Genomic DNA, 21,525 nt, shown 5'->3' with positions numbered 1-21,525 from the left:
AATAATTAGCGGAGATATCAATTAAAAACTATTCATTATGATGCTTAATTTATGATTTTGACACAAAATTCCTATTTTTCAAAGGCTTTCCTCCATTCAAATTATTATTCAGTGCTTCATCTCAACTTTCCTCAACATTGCTTTCATTGAAATTTATAGCATGAAGAAAATCATTGAGACGAAAGATGTTGAAATATTTGTTTCTGAATATGAACAAGTAAAATTATCGCTCTATTTTAAAGACTTTTCCTGTAATCAGAGGATTTAAAATATTTACTTTCTGGTTATTTTTCCGCAATCTGCCGCAAAATTTCACTAATTTTTTTTTTTTGTTCAAGCCTGAAGATTCGTCACTCGACATAACTTTTATTTTCGAGGTAGGGAGAAGCAGCTAGTTTTAAAAAAAAAACTTGAAGGATGAAAATAAAACAGATTCATGCTATTTTTTATTTCTTGTGATTATTCACAACCTTATACTTTTCTTCAGTCTAGCAATGAATTTTAGAAGAAAACTTAAAATGCAACAAAAATAAGGATTTGTTGTAGTTATAACTCTAGCATTCATACATGGTCATGAGAATGAAAAGCACCAATGAATAAAAAAGAAAAATTTGTACAATAGTAGCCAGCAAAAATCTTTTGAAAGCATAGACTAATAATAAGAATAGACCGAGCTATGGCAACTCTTTTGCTGCTCATAAACCAAACCATGTGATTGGTGGATATCCTAGCAACAGCGGGCGTTGATTGTAGCAGACGATCAACGGCCGCAAGAAATAAAATAAGTAGAATTGATGGAACACGGAAGAATGATCTTTTATGGAGTCCGATTTGAAAATTTGTTACTCTAAGTTGTAAATATTTTGTTAATATAGTGAGTTTTTCGTTTAGATAGTATTGTGCATTTTCTTTAGTCAATTTCAATAACTCTCTAAGCAATTAAAGATGCAAGCGACTGAAAAGAATTGGCAAATGGTAAGATTTTTACCTACAATTTCAATTTAAGATACCGATTAGTACATTTTTACGTCAACGCAAAACGTTTACGCCATTACGTTCACATCAAAACTAACGTAGCAGTTCCAAATGAAATAAAAGTTACTGAAAACTGTGATCAAAAACTAATTACTAATGTCAAAATAATGCATAACTGAAAGAAAAACAGTTCAATCTCTGGACCTGGAAAAAAATTATAATGAAAACACATTACGTCTTAAAATGCTAGTCGAGTGCCAAACTATATATAATGTTGCCATCTAGCAACCATGCCGCCAAAGTTTTCGCCAAGCCTTTCACCAGTCACATGATGTATCCATGAACCCATTTTTTCATCAGCAAATCTGGGAAAGCTCGGTCTACTCTTATTATTAGTCTATGTTTGAAAGCAAAAATTGCCAAAAGTGTCGATGTATGTTTGAAGTTGCTAGAGTAGCAACCAGCGCATTCTTCAAAAACATACAGGCCAAATTTTATGTGTAACAAATATCTGATTCTTTTGCATTATCAGGGCGTACCCCCTCTTAATATCGCAAAGATCCCCCCACCCCCAAAGGAGAAATATACCCCTCAAAACAGCCCCCCTAAAATTTCAATGTACCATGACTCCCCCCCCCCTAGGGTGGCACCCCTGTTATATTTCAGAAATAGAGGAGACTCCTGCTTTTTCCTGTCTTTTTTTATCCGGATCAAACTTGTAGGGTTTTTTAAAACAAATCATGCATATTTAAATTCTAATTATAATAGCAGAGTTTGCTGATATATATCGGTCGATATACAATGATATATATCAAGATATATATCCGATATTTATCTTGAAAATATCATGATTATTTTTGATATTTATGTTTTCAACTACGGTATTTTCAATATAAAAATTATATTAATCATAGTAATATTGCTCATTTAAAAAATATATGCACTATATTTTTATGATGTATTAATACATCATTAACATAAAAAAGTAATGTAATATTCCACTTTGTAAAGTTCTTTTAAAAAACTAATCTAAAAAAAAAATTCATGTAGTCCTTCCAAAAAAAAAAAAAGATACAGTGAAACCTGTGTAAGTTGACCACTTGCGGTGCAGTACTTTGGTGGTCAACTTATAAAGGGCGGTAATGATTTTTTTTTATTTTGTCATTTCTTGCATCATGCATTCATTTTTTGAGTGATTCACCCTTATTCTTTCCGTTCAACTCATTTTCATTGTTTAACATTATTGAAAATGAAACAATAATTAAAAATACTATTCAAATAATTTTGTTATTTTTTCCTTCTTTTTAACTACATTAGACACTATAGTTTTAGAAATTTTAAATATGTCGGCTAATTTACTCCTGCTTTCTCCATTTTCAATTAATTTTAATATAATATTTCAAACTTTTTATTAATCTTAAGTTCAACTAACTTTCCTTCTCAAGCCTTTTTTTTTTTTTGGACAACTTATAGCACAAAGAGCAATAAGCGCGACTCTCTCAGTTCATAAAGGCAAAATCAAAATGTCCTATCTCTTAAAAAAAACTAGCAGTAAGACTTATTCACTTTACAAATAGACACTGCTGGCCACTAGGGGGGCTACATATTTTGTTGCAGGGGGGGGGGAATGTATAAATCCGGGCCTGCTCTTTTTAGCACAATTCCTGTGTTGCCACAACATATCGCAACTAAAAGAAAAGACTTTGAACTTTTCTACTGACACCTATTTTCATTGAACAGAGTACAAAAAGCTATCTCAAATAGAGCAACAAATAAAAAACAAGTTTGTAGAATAGAGAGCAGCATAAGCTTTATGCTGCTGTTTGGTAAGTAGAATGCTAGTCTGTCATCAAAGCATTAAAAACATTTTTGGAAAGCTATCAAAAAATAAATAAATAGATAATAAAATAAAATAATTTGCTGAATAAAGTTTTAAAAAATATACCAAGAGGTCAACTTACAAAGGGTTTTTTACAGTACTCCAAACCAAATTTGGCGTACATTAGTGGTCAAGATAGACAGGTGGTCAAGATAGAGAGGTGGTCAAGTTACAGAGGTTTTCCTTCATTATATGAGATAGGACTAATTCCGTTCCCAACAAAAGTGGTCAACATAGACAGGTGGTCAACTTACAAGGGTGGTCAACTTTACAGGTTTTACTGTACATGTTCACGTAGTACTTCAAAAAAAAAAAAAAAAAAAAAAATCTGGGATGGGGAGACATATGAAATGAAACTTATGGTAGCTCATTTAATTTTTGGATGCGATAACAAAACAACGGAACAAAGAAGCAAAAAACAGAAAAGAGGACCAACATACACCAACTCCTCATAAGTTGTACTCATCAGAAATGGGGGTACCACTGTGCCAGAGAGTTTAGAGTACACTCAAAAAGGTTTTTACGTGTACACCCATGGAAATTTTTTAAAGAATATGAGTAGTATTTTTACAGCTCATAAGGTATGAGAATAAAAAGCCTAAAAAGCATAAAAAGTTTCACCATTTCTTATTGAAGTGTTGTTTCTATGAGCTGATGGGGGGTACCAGGGTACTTCTGCCAACTTCCCTGGATATGCATTTAGTTGTAAATTTGGCCTATTTCTTTAATTGAAATGAATAAAACACATCACAAAGCTAACATGTTAAAACTCCTCTAAAGCAAGTAACAAATTAATAATTCCTATCCCCCATGGATTTTTTCTGTGGTTTAGAATTGTTTTCACTTCATGCACTCACATGTATTAAAAATTTTAGCTTCTTTGACTGTGTTCTAAAAACTCAAATATTCAAACTAAAATATTTTAGTAAAAGAACATAAAATGTGTATAGGCATTAATTAGCGGAAAAACTGCATATACATGTGTTTTAGGGTTACAAAGAACCTCTTTTCAATGCAAAAGAAGTGAGCCAATGGATGAAAAAACACCTGACAAAAGGGATGTTGTTTTTGTCAGATATCTTTTCATCCATAAGCTCACTTCTCCTGCATTGAAAAAAGGTTCTTTGTTACCCCAAAACACATGTATGCATTTTTCCTGCTATTTGTGTCCTAATATACTTTTACGCTAAACAATAAAAGTATTGGCTTTCCACTTCATTAACTAAAAGTTCTTTTTCTTTAAAAATAGAACGTTGTTTCATTTTCAACAAACATTCAGATTGATTAACTAAACCCCTTTTCAGGCCCCTTTTTCAGAAAATCCAATGATCCAAAATTTTGACTATCTAAATGGGGACTGGTCTAATAGGGAAGTTGCAACCTATTAAATGTTCATATTTTGACTATTGGATGTTGTTAATTGACCCTCAAAACTAAAAAATTCACCATCGCCTAATTTTAAAACACCGTGATTGATTTTTAATGATTTTTTAAAAATCCACGAGCCTACGTCACAGGGCACTAATGGGCAGCCTTCCGCCGAAGATCCCTTGTTTTTCGCTAGGAACATTTTGAGAGGGCCGATATTTTTATTTTTTAGAAATTCAATAATCCTTTTGAGCACACTATGGAGGCAGGATTCGTTAAAGCACAATCTAAATAATCTTTCTCAAGCAACATCAATGATTATATTCGAATATTTCAGAAAGGACGAGAGGTTTAATGTTCCAGAAACGCGAGGAGTTAAATGGGAGGAGATAAGCCTTTTACGTTTCGTCTTCGAAGTCGAATGCACGACCTTCGGCTTCTCCCCTATCGGAAAGGCGCATGACGTCACTTCCTATGCCATTTGACGTCACAAGCGCTTGAACTTTAAAAATTAATTAAAAAAGAACTACGTATCGTATCGCAAAATTTTTTTCACCTACGATGTTCATACCTGTTACTCTATCATGTAAAAATAAAATTGAAAAATCGAAAACTTCCCTATTGGCTTTGATGATTGGATTTCTTTTGCATAGCTGCCAACATGCCAGATTAAAAAATCTTACAATGTGTGAAGTGGCTATACTGCCGTGCTAAGCGCAAAAGTGGTATCTACAGCTGAGTTCAAAACGAGAAATCCTCGTTTAAAGTTATGTGCCTCAATGTATTTGATTCAGACGAAACTTTTTCAGAATTCCTTTAAAAATATTTTCCATCGTCAAATGACCGTAAAACATTGTATTTGGGTAAAATATGTCACAAAGAAGCGCCTGGTGACAATAACTCAATTTTGACAAAAAGTGCAGATACCACTTTTGTGCTTAGCACGGCAGTATATTTCTACTAGAGACGTACCGAGTACTCGGTAACTACTCGGTACTCGGCCTACTCGGCCAATTTGCCGAGTACTCGGTACTCGGCCAAATTCTGATCAGATACTCGGCCAATACCGAGTTGTTGCAAAAAATTGAATATTGTCAAAGACAGATACTAAAATTTATAGAAAAAAGAGCAAGCATAATATTCTGCAATAATTTACAATTAAAATTTATAAGTCAAATTTTAAATTTTGAGAATAATGAAGTTTGTAATGCTTCAATGGAATAAATCTTTCTTTTAATGTCCCCAAAGTTGATAAAAATTATTATGTAAAATTATGCAAAAAAAAGTATAGAAAATATGGAATTTTTATATTAAAAATGGATTTTTGTTGCAAACAAAAATTAGTTATAAAAAATTATGAAAATACCTTTGCTTAAAAAATAAAAGGAAATAAAACAACGTTAAAAACACAGTGCAGGAACACTGCAGACACGTGTTTTGGCGTTACAAGGAATTCCCTTTTCAATGCACAACATGGGAGCTCGTGGATTTAAAGGCATCCGACAAAAGTCGGATTTTTTTGTCGTATGTCTTTACATTCTTTAGCTCACATGTTATGCACTGAAAAAGACGTTCCTTGTAACGGGGGGGGGGGGGGGCGAAACACATGTCTGCAGTGTTCCTGCACATTTGTTGTATTAAAATTATTTATTTTTGGCGAACTAAAACTATAATTGATTGGTATAAATTTGTTTTAATTCCAACTTGATTAAACATACCTTTTATTTATTTATTTTTAATTTTAAAAATAATTTTTTTGTAAAATTTTTGACACAGACAAAATTGTTTATATAGTGCGTAAATTGAATTTCAGCAGGAATTTAGTTTTAAAAACTATTATATGGACAAGGAGGTCTATACTACTATTCCAATAAGTTCAAAATTCATCACATGTGTGTCGGTGGTTCTTCATAAAACATAATTGGTACTTGGTAACTCGGACCGAGTAGTGAAAAGGCCGAGTACTCGGTAACTCGGTACTCGGCCGAGTAGTAAAAAACCGAGTACTCGGTACTCGGCCAAAGTGCTACTCGGTACGTCTCTAATTTCTACCCTTTTTTAACCATCATAAAGCAAAGTATTAAAATTTAATAGTATTATAATATTTTCAAATCCTTACCTTGACTTGATCTATGCTTTTATAAGCAAAAAAAAAATTAAAAATAAGTAAATAAGTAAAATTTTATTTCTTTGAACTTAAACTTTGAAAAGTTGCCGACTTCAAAGCTTTCAAAAATTATCTATCAAAAAACTTGTTCGAAACAATAGTTTTTCTGCTCTCAAAAGTATTGGAAGTAAAAGAAATCTTCAACTGTTCGCAATTTATCGTAAAATTGAAACCAAAAACCTAAAAAATCGTATAAATCTACCATAAGACCGTACAATCGTACATAACTTCTGAAAATCTTACAATGTACGGCTAAATCGTACAAGATCGCAGCTTTGCAACTGTAGCAACTAAAAGTACAGTTCAATCTCAGAGTTTTTTTTAAAACTTTATTTAAAAATAAGCTTTATTTTTTAAAAAATACCAGTAATGAATGATTAAAAATTATGTGTTTGAATCAGTATAATCGAAAAAAAATCAGAAAAAACTTTTTACTTACTGATAAACAGAAATTTCATCACTTATAACTAAGTCTGATCTTTGCAGAAAACTAACGAGAACATCCGTTTCCAGCGTGCCAAAGTCCTCCATCTCACCAACAAGTTCGAAATTCCAAGTGATAAAACTAGCACAAGCTTTATACACTAGCCTATGGTTACAGTTCAATGTGTACTGAAGCCACAGAACCTATGAAACAAAGATATTTTTAAGAGAAAACATCGCTACGAAAATGAGAAAAACAAATGATCTAAAACAAAAATGTGCAAGAGACTCGAATATTTGGTTGATTTCATTTTATTTTAAAAAGCTTCAGGTTCATATTCTTGTTTCAACACTTGAGACGTTTAATTACCGTATATACTCTCTTATAAGTGCCCTCCCCCTCCCACTTTTAGGAGAAAAATCGGGAAAAAAATCAAAAACCCATGTATAAGTAGAGTCCCTACTTTTCGAAAAAAAAAAAGGTAGTTGCCTCTAATTTTGAATTTAAACGTCATTAAAAGGAGGAAAATGAAATGTATTGAAAATTTTTATGTAAAAAAAAGGTCCGATTTTATTATTTTGCTCCAAAAGGGTTTACTTTTGCGATCGCGATTTTTGTAAATGGTTCAAGTTTGCTGTTAACATTTTTAAAAAATTGTTGCTTTTATTTTGATTTTATGATAATAAAATTTTATGCCGTAGCCATATTACATTATTTTTAAAAAATGAGCAATAATTCGCTTCTACAGGAATATCTGCGAATATGACGATTCCTACACATTTCTTCGCGTAGTCGGCCATTTACTGTAATTATTTAGTCTTTATTTCACAGTCAGACCATGTAAAATCATAACAGAATGTTTAAGTATTTACTTCTTTTGCATCTGCTTAAAAGGGATGGGCTAAAACCGGGAAAATGTTTTAGGCTTTGAGTGTTTTTTTTAAAGAAAAAATCAGGGATATTTTCGGAAATTCTGCTTTGCATATAAGTTGACCCCCTAACTTTAAACCTCATTCTTCGTAGTAAATTTCTCGACTTATATGCAAATATAAACGGTAATAATAAAAAAATAAATTTTCTTAACTGAAAAAAATTATAAACAAATTTTAAATCACAATGTGTAATGAGAAACAAAGTTAATATTTTCTGCGGGAAATGCACTACAACTGCGGTTCCTGACCTTTTTAGTTGTGCGGCCCACCAGTTTTGTAGAAAACACCATTGAGGCCCACTAACTACTTTATGTTACTCACACAGCCAAAATTTACTTTCTGTGCGTGTGTGTGGGGGGGGGGGGGGCTTATGACTGTCCTTAAGCGTAAATAATATACCATACCTGCCAACCTCCGAGAAAAAAAATCCGGAAGATTTTTTTATTTTTATCCACAAGATTTTAACGCAAAATAAAATCAAACAGGACACCTACCCTCTTTACATTTAACAATATATTAGTTATGAATTTCATATCAATTGAACTTACTTTCGTTTAGTAAATATTACTTTTATTGCTTTCTTTAAAAGTTTGGAAATAACATTTGGTACTCATTTTAAAAAAAGAACAAAGCAAAAACAGCTCGAACTGAGAGAACGAGAAGATAATCAGCGCCGAAATTGAGCCCCTAATTGCCAGGCGCGACGCTCGCTTTGATTGGATCCCAATGAAGTCATGCGCTGTATCACTCCGTGACGTCATAATCTTGCCTCACTTCTTCTGCTATTCTCCTACGGCAACCTTTCCTTGGTTACTTGGCCTAAAACGCGGTGCCGCATTCCACAAAAGAATCGTTAGCGCCAAAATTGGCGAGATACTATTTTTTTCCTACAAAACGTGAAAAATCCGGAAGATTTTGCTCATAACCGGAAAAACGGAAAAGGACATAAAAATCCGTAAAACTTCCGGGAAATCCCGAAGGCTTGGCAGGTATGATATACCGAATCAATGCTCGAAAGTGAGTTAAAAAGAAGAGCTCTGGAGACGTTAATCCACTTTCCCAGGGCCCAAATAAAGTTTTTGAAGACACTGGGCATGAAATTTATTTGGTGCCCCCCCCCCTCTCCTGATCTTATTTTATATGGAGAAGCAGTAAAATATTTTTATACTCGCATATTAATATATCTGTAGTAAATTTGGCGGTACCTTACATTACAAATTATATGCATTATAAACGAGCTGATATGTGCATCACATGACTTCCTTTTACTCCAATATAAAGCCTCGGAGGGAGCAAAGAAACACTTTAAATATTTTCACCCCAAGTTTATTGCAAACCCAAGCAAAGAAAACGTTTTATACAGATAAATTTTCCCAATATTGGCAGTTTTTAATGAGATTCAATGGTTAACTCTCTGAATATGACCAAATTGAAACCAGATTTAAAAAATAAAAAAAAAATCACCAAATTCGTCACCAAGTTGGCAACAAAACTTGGCAACCAAAAGCTTGGCGATACATTGCCAAATGTTTGCCAAATTCTAGCACCGCTTGGAGTCTATGTACCAAATTTTAACTTTCTAGGGCATACCGTTCTTTAGTTATGCGAGATACATACACACATAAGCACGTACATACAGACGTCACGAGAAAAACTCGTTGTAATTAACTCGGGGATCGTCAAAATGGATATTTCCGGTGTCTGTACGTTCTAAGGCATGTATCCACATGTGGTCACGTAGAAAAAAAAAACTCAACATTCATTCGGGGGTGAGCAAAATGGAAATTAAGGCCGAATTTTGAGTGAAAATTTTATCGCGAATACAATACTTCCTTCTTCGTAAAAGGAAGTAAAAATAGAAGTGTAAGAGTTTTTCGATAACTAACTAAACATGATAATGTAAGATGTCGTCAAACTTTGCCCGTTGCAGTAAGTCATTAATATGAAATTATCTATGGTATAACTGTCAGGGGTGCTCATCCTCCCAAGTTCGATGCTGCAAATCCCCCCCCCCCCCCACAAAAAAAAGGAAAATTCTCAACACTCTCTCCCTTTTTTACTTTTTAGCTCTCTTTTTTAATTTTATTTTTTACAATATTTTTTTATTATTTATTTCTTTAATTTTAATTATTATTATCATTATTAGTTTGTCAGAAAAGTTCTGTTCTATGCCAATGACATACCGCACACACACACACACAGACATAAACTAACTAAATAAATTAAATTAAATACGAAAAACAGAATAAAATAAAATAAATATTAGAATTAAAATTCATCAATAAATTAAATTTACCCTCCCCCCCAAATTGGATGGCGCAACTTGCGCCATAATCTCCCCCCCCCCCCCTTTGGGCACCCTTGGATAACTTTCAGTAGGGTAGTAAATTTTGAGCGAACTTGGAATGGTTTTGGGATTTGCGAAAGATATTAAACCTTTACAGGGATTATTTTTTCTTACCTACAGAATTAGTGGGCGGGGACCGTGCCCCATGTACCATGCCTTAATCTAGCCTTGTCTTCTCCCCTCATGCTGCACCACTGATATAGATCTACTGTACCAGAATATTTTTCAAAGTACTTTTTTAAGAAAGAAAACAACTTGATTGCATTCACTTAGCTGGCATAACTGTAAAAAAAACTCAAAAAAAAAAAAATATGTAAAAGTTAAAGAGCTGCATGGGATTTTTAACGCTGCTTTTCCTTTCCCTATCAATAACCTATTTGCTCTATTAGTAATATTAACAACAACTTAAAAGATTATGATAATGTACGAAAATAACAAACAAAATATCACTAGATATATATTTTAATATAAAGATACAACAAAAGGAAAATATTTTTAAATTTTTATGTATGAATATACAGTGAAGCACCGTTTATACCTTTTTGAAGGGACTGTATGAAAAAAGCGTACAAATGAGAAAACTTATTATAGGTATAGGTTAATGTGGATTACACTCTGTAGGGACCAATTTTAAAAATGTATAATTGATAAAAACGTATAAAAGAGAAACATATAAACGGTGCTCCACTGTAAAATTAATACAGCCAATTATCACTAAAGGAAAACTAATGTGAGAGCTCATACAGCAGTGGTGTATCTAGCATGTGCCCCCCCCCCCCCCCTCCCGAAACACACAAAATTTTTTTAATGTTCTATGCGAACATGAAACAGAATCGAAATTAACAATGATTTCCCCTCAAAAAGGGGCAAAGGATCCTACTAGGAGTCTAAGTACCAAATTTAATTTTTTTAGGACATTCTGTTCTTGAGTTATGCGGACATATATACACACATACGCACATACAAACGTACATACAGACATCACGAGAAAACGCGTTGTAATTAACTCAGGGATCATCAAAATGGATATTTTGGGTGTCTGTACGTTCCTAGGCATATATCCACGTTTGTTCGAGTTGAAAAACAAACTCAACATTCATTCAACAACTCATTCGGGGGTGAGCAAAATGGAAATTAAGGCAGATTTTTGAGTGAAAATCTTTTCACGAATACAATACTTCCTTTTTTGTAAAAGGAAGTAAAAATTGAACTTTGAATTGGTAGGGGAAAGTCTTCTGTGGCCATTCGTCATGATTTTGAGGCTATATTCTACATTTTTTGGAGGTCATAGAAACAATAATGTTAAAAGCTTTTAACTCCAGCCCAATTTAAAAAAAAAAGGTTCAGGGGCCATACCTAACTCCATACATTTCTTTTGTCAACACTCCCACATTTTTGTTGCACCATCCGTTTATGAATAAAACTATGAATGCTTTAAAAAACAACTTGCCCTAGACGCATATTTCCAGGGATGTCACAAGGTCAAAAAGTAAGCAATTGTAAGAAATGGATGGCCCCTTAATCATTTGAAGAATATCTCAAACACAATAAAAGTTAATGGGGTTCATTTTTTTGTTTAAGAGGAAGTCGCTACCAGGTCTAAGTATTAACAATATGAAACTAATCCTGAGTATAACAGTTATTCCATGATGTGGAGTGGGGGAAAGGGGGTTCACAAGGTTTCAAATTTGTAGTCTTAACAATCCATTTTAGCATAATATTTTTTTAAAACTTGCAAGAGGACTTTCTTCACCCCATTGCATAAAGGTTTTGGTCAATTATTTATTGGGAAAATGCTTGTCGCCCGGTATGATTATTTTTTAGTGAGTTTGAAATTAAAAAAGGTCATAAACTCAGAAATGAACCCTTTACCAAAAAAAAAAAAAGAAAAGAAAACTCATGATCGTAAAAGTGGACCATTTTTTAAATACGAGTTGTAGAAAAAACGTCAGGAAGTGTTGATTTTGTTACTGAAATGAACAAACAAACAAAAAAAAAATCCCTTTAAATAAAAAACAAACAAACAAGATAACACTTATGAGGCTGGGTTGGCAAGGTTTTGGACACTACGGTAAAAATAAACGGTGAAAACCCTGGTTTTTACTGTCCTGTCCAAAACTATATTTTTAGAGAAATAGTATTTTGCGAGAAAGCATAAAAACAGAATTAAATGTATCAAAGTAATGTTTTATATTGAACATTTATTCAATGTTAACGTACAACTTATGCAGCTGATTTTAATCCAGTTACACAGAAGTTGAATTCTTGATTAGAATCTCAATTTGTATGCATGAGTTTAATTTTATTTTCATTATTTTTACTTCCTTTTACAAAAAAGGAAGTATTGTATTCGCAAAAAAATTTTCACTCAAAAATCGACCTTAATTTCCATTTTGCTCACCCCCAAATGAATGTTAAGTTTTTTTTTCGACTTGACCACCACGTGGATAAGTGCCTAAGAACGTATATACACACGAAATATCCATTTTGATGTTTCCCGAGTTAGTTACGACAAATTTTCTATTCGAACGGTATGTCCTAGAAAGTTGAAATTTGGTACGTAGACTCCTAGTTGGGTCTAGTTGTGCACCTCCCTTTTTGGTTGCATTCGGATGTTTCTAAGGGAGTCTTTTGCCCCTTTTTGGGGGGAAAATCATTGTTGATTTCGATGTAAACTCAAGTGGAGTTACTATTTGGTGGACACTTGGCAATATATCGCCAGTCTTTTGGTCGCCAAGTTTTGTCTACAACTTGCCAACAAATTTGGCATTTTTTTTTTATAAATCTGGTCACTGTTGGTGATATTTAGAGAGTAAACTATTGAATCACATTAAAATTGCCAATAATGGAAAAATGACATTAAATTGGAGTAAAAGGAAGTCATGTGATGCACACATTAGCTCTTTTTTTCTTGATAATAGTAACCAAATTTCCCTATGTTTATGCATGTGTGCAAAGGAAAGCAAAGTTGGCAAGGTTTTCCTATCCTGTTCACAACCCTTATATCCGAAAGTATCCTAAACTATTTTTTGAGAAACTATATTTTATGAGATAATATCAAAAACAGAACAAAATGTGTCAAAATTATTTCTTGACCATTTAATATATTTATTGAATGTGAACATTCAAGTATAAATATATATGTAACTTATTTATGCAGCTGATTTTAATCCTAGTTACGTAGAAATTCAATTCTTCATTAAAAATTTCAATTTGTATCCGTGAGGGTTTTTCTTTTTCTTTCTGCCATAAACCAAATTTTTTGACATTTATGAATGTGTGCAAAAGTAACCTAATAAACTGCAACAATTGACTTAAATGCAATAAATTACAATTTTTTGCAGTTACAGGAAGATTATATTAAAAATATGAACTAAAAAAAGAGGAGCACTAGTTTTAAAATAAAAGTGTTTGATCATCAATTTCTTGTTCTTTAATCTATGGTTTAAAAAATAATTTTCGTTAAAACATCATGTGCAAACTTATTTGACTAAGCCGTTAAAAAAAATTAAACTTTTTTTTTTAATTTTTTTGCACTTTAATATTGCACATTCCTTTGAGTTAACGGAACTGAAATTTGTTGTCTTGGCAGTATTGTGAATTTCCTCTCATAACTCTACCAACTGTTACAGAAGGGAATTTTTATGTAATCAATCATGCTACAGCTTGATGAAGAAAAAAGCTGAACTTTACGCATAACAAATAAAACGTTGAAAATTAACATTTGAGAGTAATTAATATACTTTCAAACAGGGAGCTCAAATAATATTGTTTTTATGTATTTTTTACATTGATTTTTTCAAATTCAATTACATTTTTTTTCCCAATTTTATTTTTTCAAAGATTTTAGAAACTTCAGATGGTAATGGACAATACAATCAAACTTTTGTTTAAATAGTTTTTTTTTTCTTAAATTTATTATGCCTGAATACTGAATATTTTTTTTAATGAAAAAGCAGTGTTAAGCAGTTTTTAAGTTTCCTTTAACATGTGCACCCACATTTTCAGAAATTGTCCACAGACCCAATGAACACCAACCGATATTTTTGATACACATAAAAAAATATTAAAGATTCATATTGCAAATTACTCGGAAAAAAAATGCCGCCCCCCCTATGAAAATATTAATGCAAATCTGCATCAATCTCAGGAATGATGAAATTGAAGGTAAAAAAAGCGGAAATCTCTGTTTCCGCGAAAAAGTAGCATGTCTGTGTAATAGAGTTATCGGCAATTTTTTTAAAGATATTTTTTAAATTAACATTTGAGAAAAATATTATCAAATACTCATTAATTAAACCTCTTTAATATCCTTATTTATGCATTACGAATATTGCAATAAATATGAATTGATTAGATTGCACCCATTTAGCTTTAGCATACTTTTGGACAGTTAAAGAGTTTTGGACACTTTTGGATGGTAAAAACCACCTGTTCTGTCCTAAACCAGTTTTAGACAGTCCAAAACCTAATCCTGTTATGAGGGCTTCAAGAGAAGGGCTCAGATAGGATCTGAAGCGTTTTGTCACAGCTCCATTATCATTTTTAACAAAAAAAGCAACACATGATCGTTACTTTTGACGACTAGGACTTGATTTTTTGTAGCCATTTTCAGTGAAATAAACCGTTAATCTAGAGCTTTAACGTTGGAAAAGCACCCAAAATGCTTCAAACGATAAAAAGACTTACCAACTGGTTGTGTCGAGTCGCAGAGACAACATGCCTGCACATGTAATCCACACACAGATGGACCAAGTCTTTGACATTGTACTTGTCGGCTAGAGTCACTAAAGGTAAGACCAGGAAGTGGTTTATATGCAACTTTCCAGTGTATAAATACTTGAGAAAATCTGGGAACACTAGCACACAAGCTGGATCTTCCTGGAGGCAGATCTTGGTCTCTTGAGATTCGCTCCAATTTGGATTCATCAACATCACCTGTAGAACATATGATAGAAAATTAATTACACCAGGATTCATACACTTGTGGTTAAAAAAAAACTCCCTGACCAGGGTTGGCAAGTTTTTGCCGGGGGCGGAAAAAAACATGGAAAAAACCACGGTTTAAACCGCACGGCAAAAATAGGTTTTTGCCAGTTTTTGCCTAAGTGGCAAAAATAGATTTTGTGTTAACTTACGGACAGTTTTTTTTTCCCATTATATAAAAGTAAAAGCATAAAAAGATTTTGAAAAAAATTTTAATTTAATTTTTATAGTTTAAAAAATTTAAGGTTTAACTTGCTTTTAAAGTTATGGAGCATTTTTACTTTTAAATTTTTAAACTAACATAAAATTTCAGTTTGCAACATCTAAGACAAATAATTAACTTACAATGAAAATCTAATTAGCTTGTTTATTATAGCATTTTTTACAAAATACTAAATATCTATATAAATTATACTTAATCAAGATGCAACTATAAAATTAAAGAAATAAAAGTAATTAAAAAGCAAAATACATATTTCTTTAGATTGAAATATCATTAGATTGAATTTAATTTAGAATTTTAATTTAGATTTAATTAAATAGCTTAAAAATCTTAGTGGGATCAAAAAAAAAGTGATTAATTAAATATGTGTATATATATATATATATATATATATATATATATATATAATTAGAATTCAAACTTTTTATTAATTTACTAAGCTTAAGTAAACATTCTTTGTTTTAGCATTGAAGAAATTGGCTCATTCTGAAAAAATTGTTTTAGCAAACATTTAAAATCTTAAGTTTTGCAATCCCAACATTTGTTTTTTATTTATTTTTCACATTATAAATTAGAAGTAATATGGAGAGACATAAGTAAAATATTAAAGTGCATTATTTATATTATATTGTCACTATTTCTTGATTAACAATATGATGCTACTTTATTTGCAATTAGGTTTTTGCCGTTTTTTCCATTTTTGCCGTTTTTTTCCATTTTTGCCATAGTTTTTTCCACTGTCCCGGCAAAAATACCTTTTTGCCGGCAAAAAAACCCAACCCTGTCCCTGACTTTTCCAGGTTTTCCATGTTGTTTTTTAGAAAATTCCAAGTTACTCGCTTCATTCAAAATTAAGTTCCAAAAGTAATATTTTTAAAATAATTAAAATTGTTTAAAGTAGCAATGCGGAAGAACTAAAACTTTTCCCCTTAGATTAAAAAAAAAAAACTTAGATTTGAAAATATTGAAAAAAAAAAAAAAAAACTTAAATTTTTTTTCTTTCTTTTCACTCCCTCAAAATTTTAAGTTTCTTTGAAACACTTTGTTCAAAATTGTTTTAATTGGTTTACTACATGTTGAAAACAAAGTATTTTCAACTTATTTTAGCGATTCTTCGAAGTCACGTGTCATGCGTAATATTAGCGTTTTGCTGTAGTCGCGCAGCAATCTTTTAGCATACGCTTTTGGTTTACAATTCTTCTCTTTTTATTTTCTTATTAGTTTATAACACAAAAAAAAATATTGAGCAAAATACAAAGCTACTTTTTAGCATAAATATGATTAACTTGTTGCATTGCTCGGCATACCATATAATGCAAAATAACAAAAATCAGCATCCGCCGATCGTAGGCCAATGCCAATAATCATCTTTTTTTTTCTTTCGCATATTAAAGGATGCTAACATTAAAATTTTTCTTCTCTAGAAGATTAATTTTTAAAAATTCATTATTTGTTGCTCATTTTATTTCACTTTCAATAGTTTACATATTAGATAAACATCCAATTCTGTTTTTGAAATTTACGTCTACTTCCATCGTGCAAACGACTAAATATGGCGAATAAGTGAAAAATTTAGGATAATAAGTAGATTTTTGAACTTGTAGCATTAAAATAGTTATAAAAAATTAATAATACTTAAATATTAATATTAAGACAAAATAGTCAGTTTTTAGCACATAAGCGTCTAACTCAATTAGAATAAAAAAAATTTCTGAGGATAAAATGTTGCATTTTTCCGGGAATTATTATGAATTATCTGGAAAAAAAGGCGAATTTTGTGTTGTTTTCAATAGTTTGCATTGCAATCAACATCCAATGCCGTTTTCGGGAACTTAAGCACTTCAAAAGTCTTGTGTACTTTCATTTTGGGAGTTACCAAATATGGCGGCTACACCCAAAAGAAACCTGTTTTTGGAAATTTACGTTTTGATCCACGCACAAAAATCCATCGCACAAACAACCAAATATGACGACTAAGGTAAAAATTTAAGGTAATAAGTAGGTTTTTAAATTTGTAGCATAGAAGTAGTTATAACCAATTAATAATCCTTAATAAACTACAATTAAGACAAAATAGTCGGTTTTTACCACAATCAATTATAATTTAAAAACATGTTCTGAAGATAAAATATTTTGCATTTTTTCAGAAAATAATTACGAAATACCCGAAAAAAAGGGCACATTTTGCGTTGTTTTCTATAGTTTGTATTGCAATAAACATCCAATGCCTTTTTAAGAAACTTAGGCACTTAAGAAGTCTTGTGTATTTCCATCCTGGGAATGACCAAATATGGTGACTACATCAAAAAATAAGATATAATTTTTTGAATTTGGAGCATGAAAATATTTTTTTAAAAAATTAAATAAATAAATCTTCATGAAACTATAAATTCAGTTGAAAAGTTTTTAGCAGATGTGCGTCCAAGGCAATAAGGGTAAGATTAGGTTTTAAGAACAAAATTTGTCATTTCTCAAGAAAATTATTTAAAATAATAATAATAATAATAATAAATTGCAGCACATTTTGAGTTATTTTTTATTATTTTGCAATTAAAGAACACATCCAATTCTGCTTTGACTTTGGAAAACTTAAGCATTTAAGGATTGTGTCTACTTCCGTCTTGTGAATGACCGAAAATGGCGACAACGGTTCACTTGTAGCTGAAAAGATTTTCCGATCAAAAACGCGATTTTCCCAAATCGACCCTCCCATCTTCAGGCTTGTGCTTCCGAAGCAGGAAATTGTCATCTTCCCTGTTGAGTGTGTGCATAACTCCTGTTCACCCCGAAGAATTTTTTTCTTGGGAACTGTTGAGAGTCAAAAATGGCGACTGCGGAAGTTTTTTGAGTCACCACTTTTTTTTATTGCTAACATCAATTTGCCTCAAAATTTTTAATATTTTTTTAGAAACATCGATAAAAATGAAGATTCGATCTCGCAGAGCAAAATTCCCTGGGAAAAAATTTTTTGGGGGCAAATTTGGAAAATTCCCCGACTTTTCCCCGACATTTTGACCTGTGTCATTTTCCCTGACAATTCCAGGTTTTCCCGGAGCGTATGAACCCTGTTACACAGTCAGATTCCATATAATTGGTACCTCTTAGTATAAAACAAAATCTCCAAAAATAGCGTCTGTCTGCAAAACTAGAGAACTACCAGGCCGATTTCGCTGAAATTTTCACAGTACCTTTCTTTTAGCACCAGAAAGGTTTGCGGAACCGTTCGAAAAGAATTCGCTGAGTAGTTCTTTTTTATTCCAATTTAGGCCCAATTTTCCCATGAATTCCCAAATAAGGAGGTGGAAAATTACTTACACATATTCCTATTATATATCGTTAGAAAGGGTGGAATTTTTTGCGTTCTACGCAATTTGTTTCAATGCTCTAACCAACTTACGGTGGGAGGTATTTGTGTTTTTAACTCGAATTTTTTCAGGCTTAGCTGAAATTTAGGCATTACTTTCTTCATTAAATCGATCAATAAAAAGTGATGGAATTGTCCCACAGTTTTCTTTTTGACACCATTGAAAAAGTGACTTTTTTACTCCAGATCCATCTCGACCGATGGTCAAAAAAATAAGCTTCTATCTCGAAAGGAAAAAAGTTATAAGCCTTTTTAAATCAAGTTTAAAAAATCTGATGTCCATTCAAATTGTTAACCATTTTCATTCGCATTTTAAATCTTTAAGCTTATTTTATTTTCTGTTTCCATGGTTACACTTTTTGAATCCATCTTTCTCGACTTAATTTCTTGAAAGTATTTCAATGTCTGTCGTCATTGAGAAATTTTACAATATGGTTTTTTTTTTAAATTCATTTATTTAAGCCTGATTGTTGAATATATGTCACTTGAACAGTGTTTATTTTCAAGGTGAACCGGGCAATGCAGCTAGTCAGCTATAAAACTCACTGTATCATAATGGCATGTTTTCTGTAAGATTCAATACTATTAGTTACCACATGCAATATTTTTTATAATATTGGACACAAATCTTTGCTGGAATACCAAATTGATCAGAAACGTTTTGCGCCTTTCACTATCTACATTCTTTGGCAATCCAACTTTATCTACAACATTGAGGGTTTTTTGTTGTGATAATGTAATCAAGACAAAAGTAAAAGTTCAAAACCAAGATATTTAGGTAGTAATGGTTAATTAAGCTGTGATGACTATCTTAAGCAAAGTTTATCGCTATTAAACAAAAAGAAAAGCAGCTGCTATGGAAATGAAGTCAAATTCATTCTCTTAAAACTATAAGGGCTAGGTGCTAGAGTTTAGGAATTTCAGAATTACTAAATGTGTAAATAGTAAGCACTTTAAATTAAGTACAGTAGGATAACTTTTATCCGGATTAATTGGAACCGAATGCAATCCCGATAAACGGAAATCCGGACAATTTATATTACAGCAAAAAAAACAATGCTTTATAACAAAAATACATGGGATTGTTTAACACAATCCACTTTATTATTTAGTACCTGGAAGACCGAGCCTCGCTCGGCTTTAAAAGAATAATTTTTTGTCAAATTGTGTTTTTTTAAGGTTCAATACTTTTCCAAATATACTTGAAAAGCTTCACGTTAACGAAATACAGTGAAACCTCCCTTAACGGACACTCCCGAATAACGGACACCTCTAATTAACGGACATTTTTGCAAGTCCCAGTCCCTCAATATAGGCCATTCCATGTAATTCACTCCGAATAACGGACAGTTATTTCACAAAAAAATTTTCTTGCGATCGTAGCACTTCCGTTTTTTTTCTTTTCACAGAATATCTTAGTAACTGCTTGCCTTACAAAGCTTTTCATCCTCCACAACTTACTCCCCCCCCCCCCCCCCGTCATTTCTTTATCACTGTTTCTTGGAATTAAAAACTTGGTAATGGGCAGAGGCAGCGATTGGGGCTTAAAAGTTGGGGGCAGAAAAAAAAAACTAAAAGGTATTGTACTTTTTGCGGGCAGCAAAAAATGAAAAAGAAAAAAAGTCATAATTTTGTAACGGCTAGTTTTGAGAGTATTGAAGCAGATAAGTGAAAACTGATGTCAGTCTAACAATTAACGAACGTTTTTCTTAAGATTTTAATGAATTTTGTACACAATAACTATTCAAAGTTAAGATAAAAAAGAAGAAACTGGGCGCTTTTTCTAACTGGGGCTCTCGGGAGATGCAATTGAGCAGACCGGCGCCGGTAGTAGTCGGCTTTATGGCGCCGTGGTTTCGCTGGGTTGTTTAATTTTTAGACATGAAAAAGATTTGCCCATATTCAAGGTCATATTGCCAACTGTCAATCATGCAATAGTGATCCTCGAGATAAAATAAATAAATTAACCATAAAAAGTGTGTGTAGGGGGGGAGGGGGGGTTGCTCCGTCGAATCGCCGCCGTTGGTAATGCAAAAAAGAGATGACAAACTGTTTTAACTGTTTATATTAATTGATTAAATGCTTTTTAAGACAAGTGTGTGCTGTCAGTATACCTTTATTAAGAAAAAACAGATTAATTACACTTGACGTAAAATGTAGTAAACCTTTCGCAATTGTTTCGATTGTGTTCTACAAAGAGAACAACAGTCCATTTTGAAAAAGGTAAATTAAGTAGTTCCTCCTAATAGCGGACACCTCCCAATAACGGACAAAACTTCTGGTCCCTTGACTGTCCGCTATTCGGAGGTTTCACTGTATTATGTACTCGACCTTTTTATAACACTAAAGTACCAAACAAAGAAGATTCTGAATGTAATTAAATAAACATTTTGCTTTAAACTACTGTTACGTTTGTTTCCACTATACCATTTTCTTGTCAGTAATTAAAATATTTTGACCTTAGTTTTGCTATGGTGAAATCGGTTTTTAACCGAATACTTCCTTTCATACTACGATGCGTTTCACGATTTTATCCCAATCGAGATTTTCTTTTTGAATAAGTACTTTTAGTTTTTACGCCAGAAAATGCTACATACAGCATGATATCCATCAAAACTGATGATCCACAAACCATTCCAACAAATGATAACAACTGTCTCAACAAAACATAAACAATCTCAAGACATACACTTCTTCGAAATAAAATTTAGATGCGTGATTTAAAAAACATGTTAAACTATTTGAAGTGTAAAAAGAAAATAAATAAATTAAATAAAATAAAATAGGATGGTCAAGCAATAGTTTCACTTAAAAAAGAAAAAAAAAGCCTTTCATCGACTTACATAATGCTTTTGAATTT

General features: G+C 32.1%; 1 protein-coding gene across 1 annotated transcript in view; it reads right to left on the bottom strand.

The window, feature by feature from the left end:
- Window positions 1-6,873: 6,873 nt before the first annotated feature.
- The window catches only part of LOC129232408 (BTB/POZ domain-containing protein 17-like), a gene marked incomplete at its 3' end in the record, with an annotated part of 41,996 nt that continues 27,344 nt past the window's right edge, over window positions 6,874-21,525 (bottom strand). The window contains 2 exon segments of the mRNA XM_054866553.1: window positions 6,874-7,016; window positions 14,782-15,030. Of these exon segments, the coding sequence (XP_054722528.1) occupies window positions 6,874-7,016; window positions 14,782-15,030 (392 nt within the window).

This window comes from Uloborus diversus, unplaced genomic scaffold (genome assembly GCF_026930045.1).
Source record: "Uloborus diversus isolate 005 unplaced genomic scaffold, Udiv.v.3.1 scaffold_12, whole genome shotgun sequence".
Classification (NCBI taxonomy): Eukaryota; Metazoa; Arthropoda; class Arachnida; order Araneae; family Uloboridae; genus Uloborus; species Uloborus diversus.
This window is presented reverse-complemented; position numbering and strand designations above follow the sequence as displayed.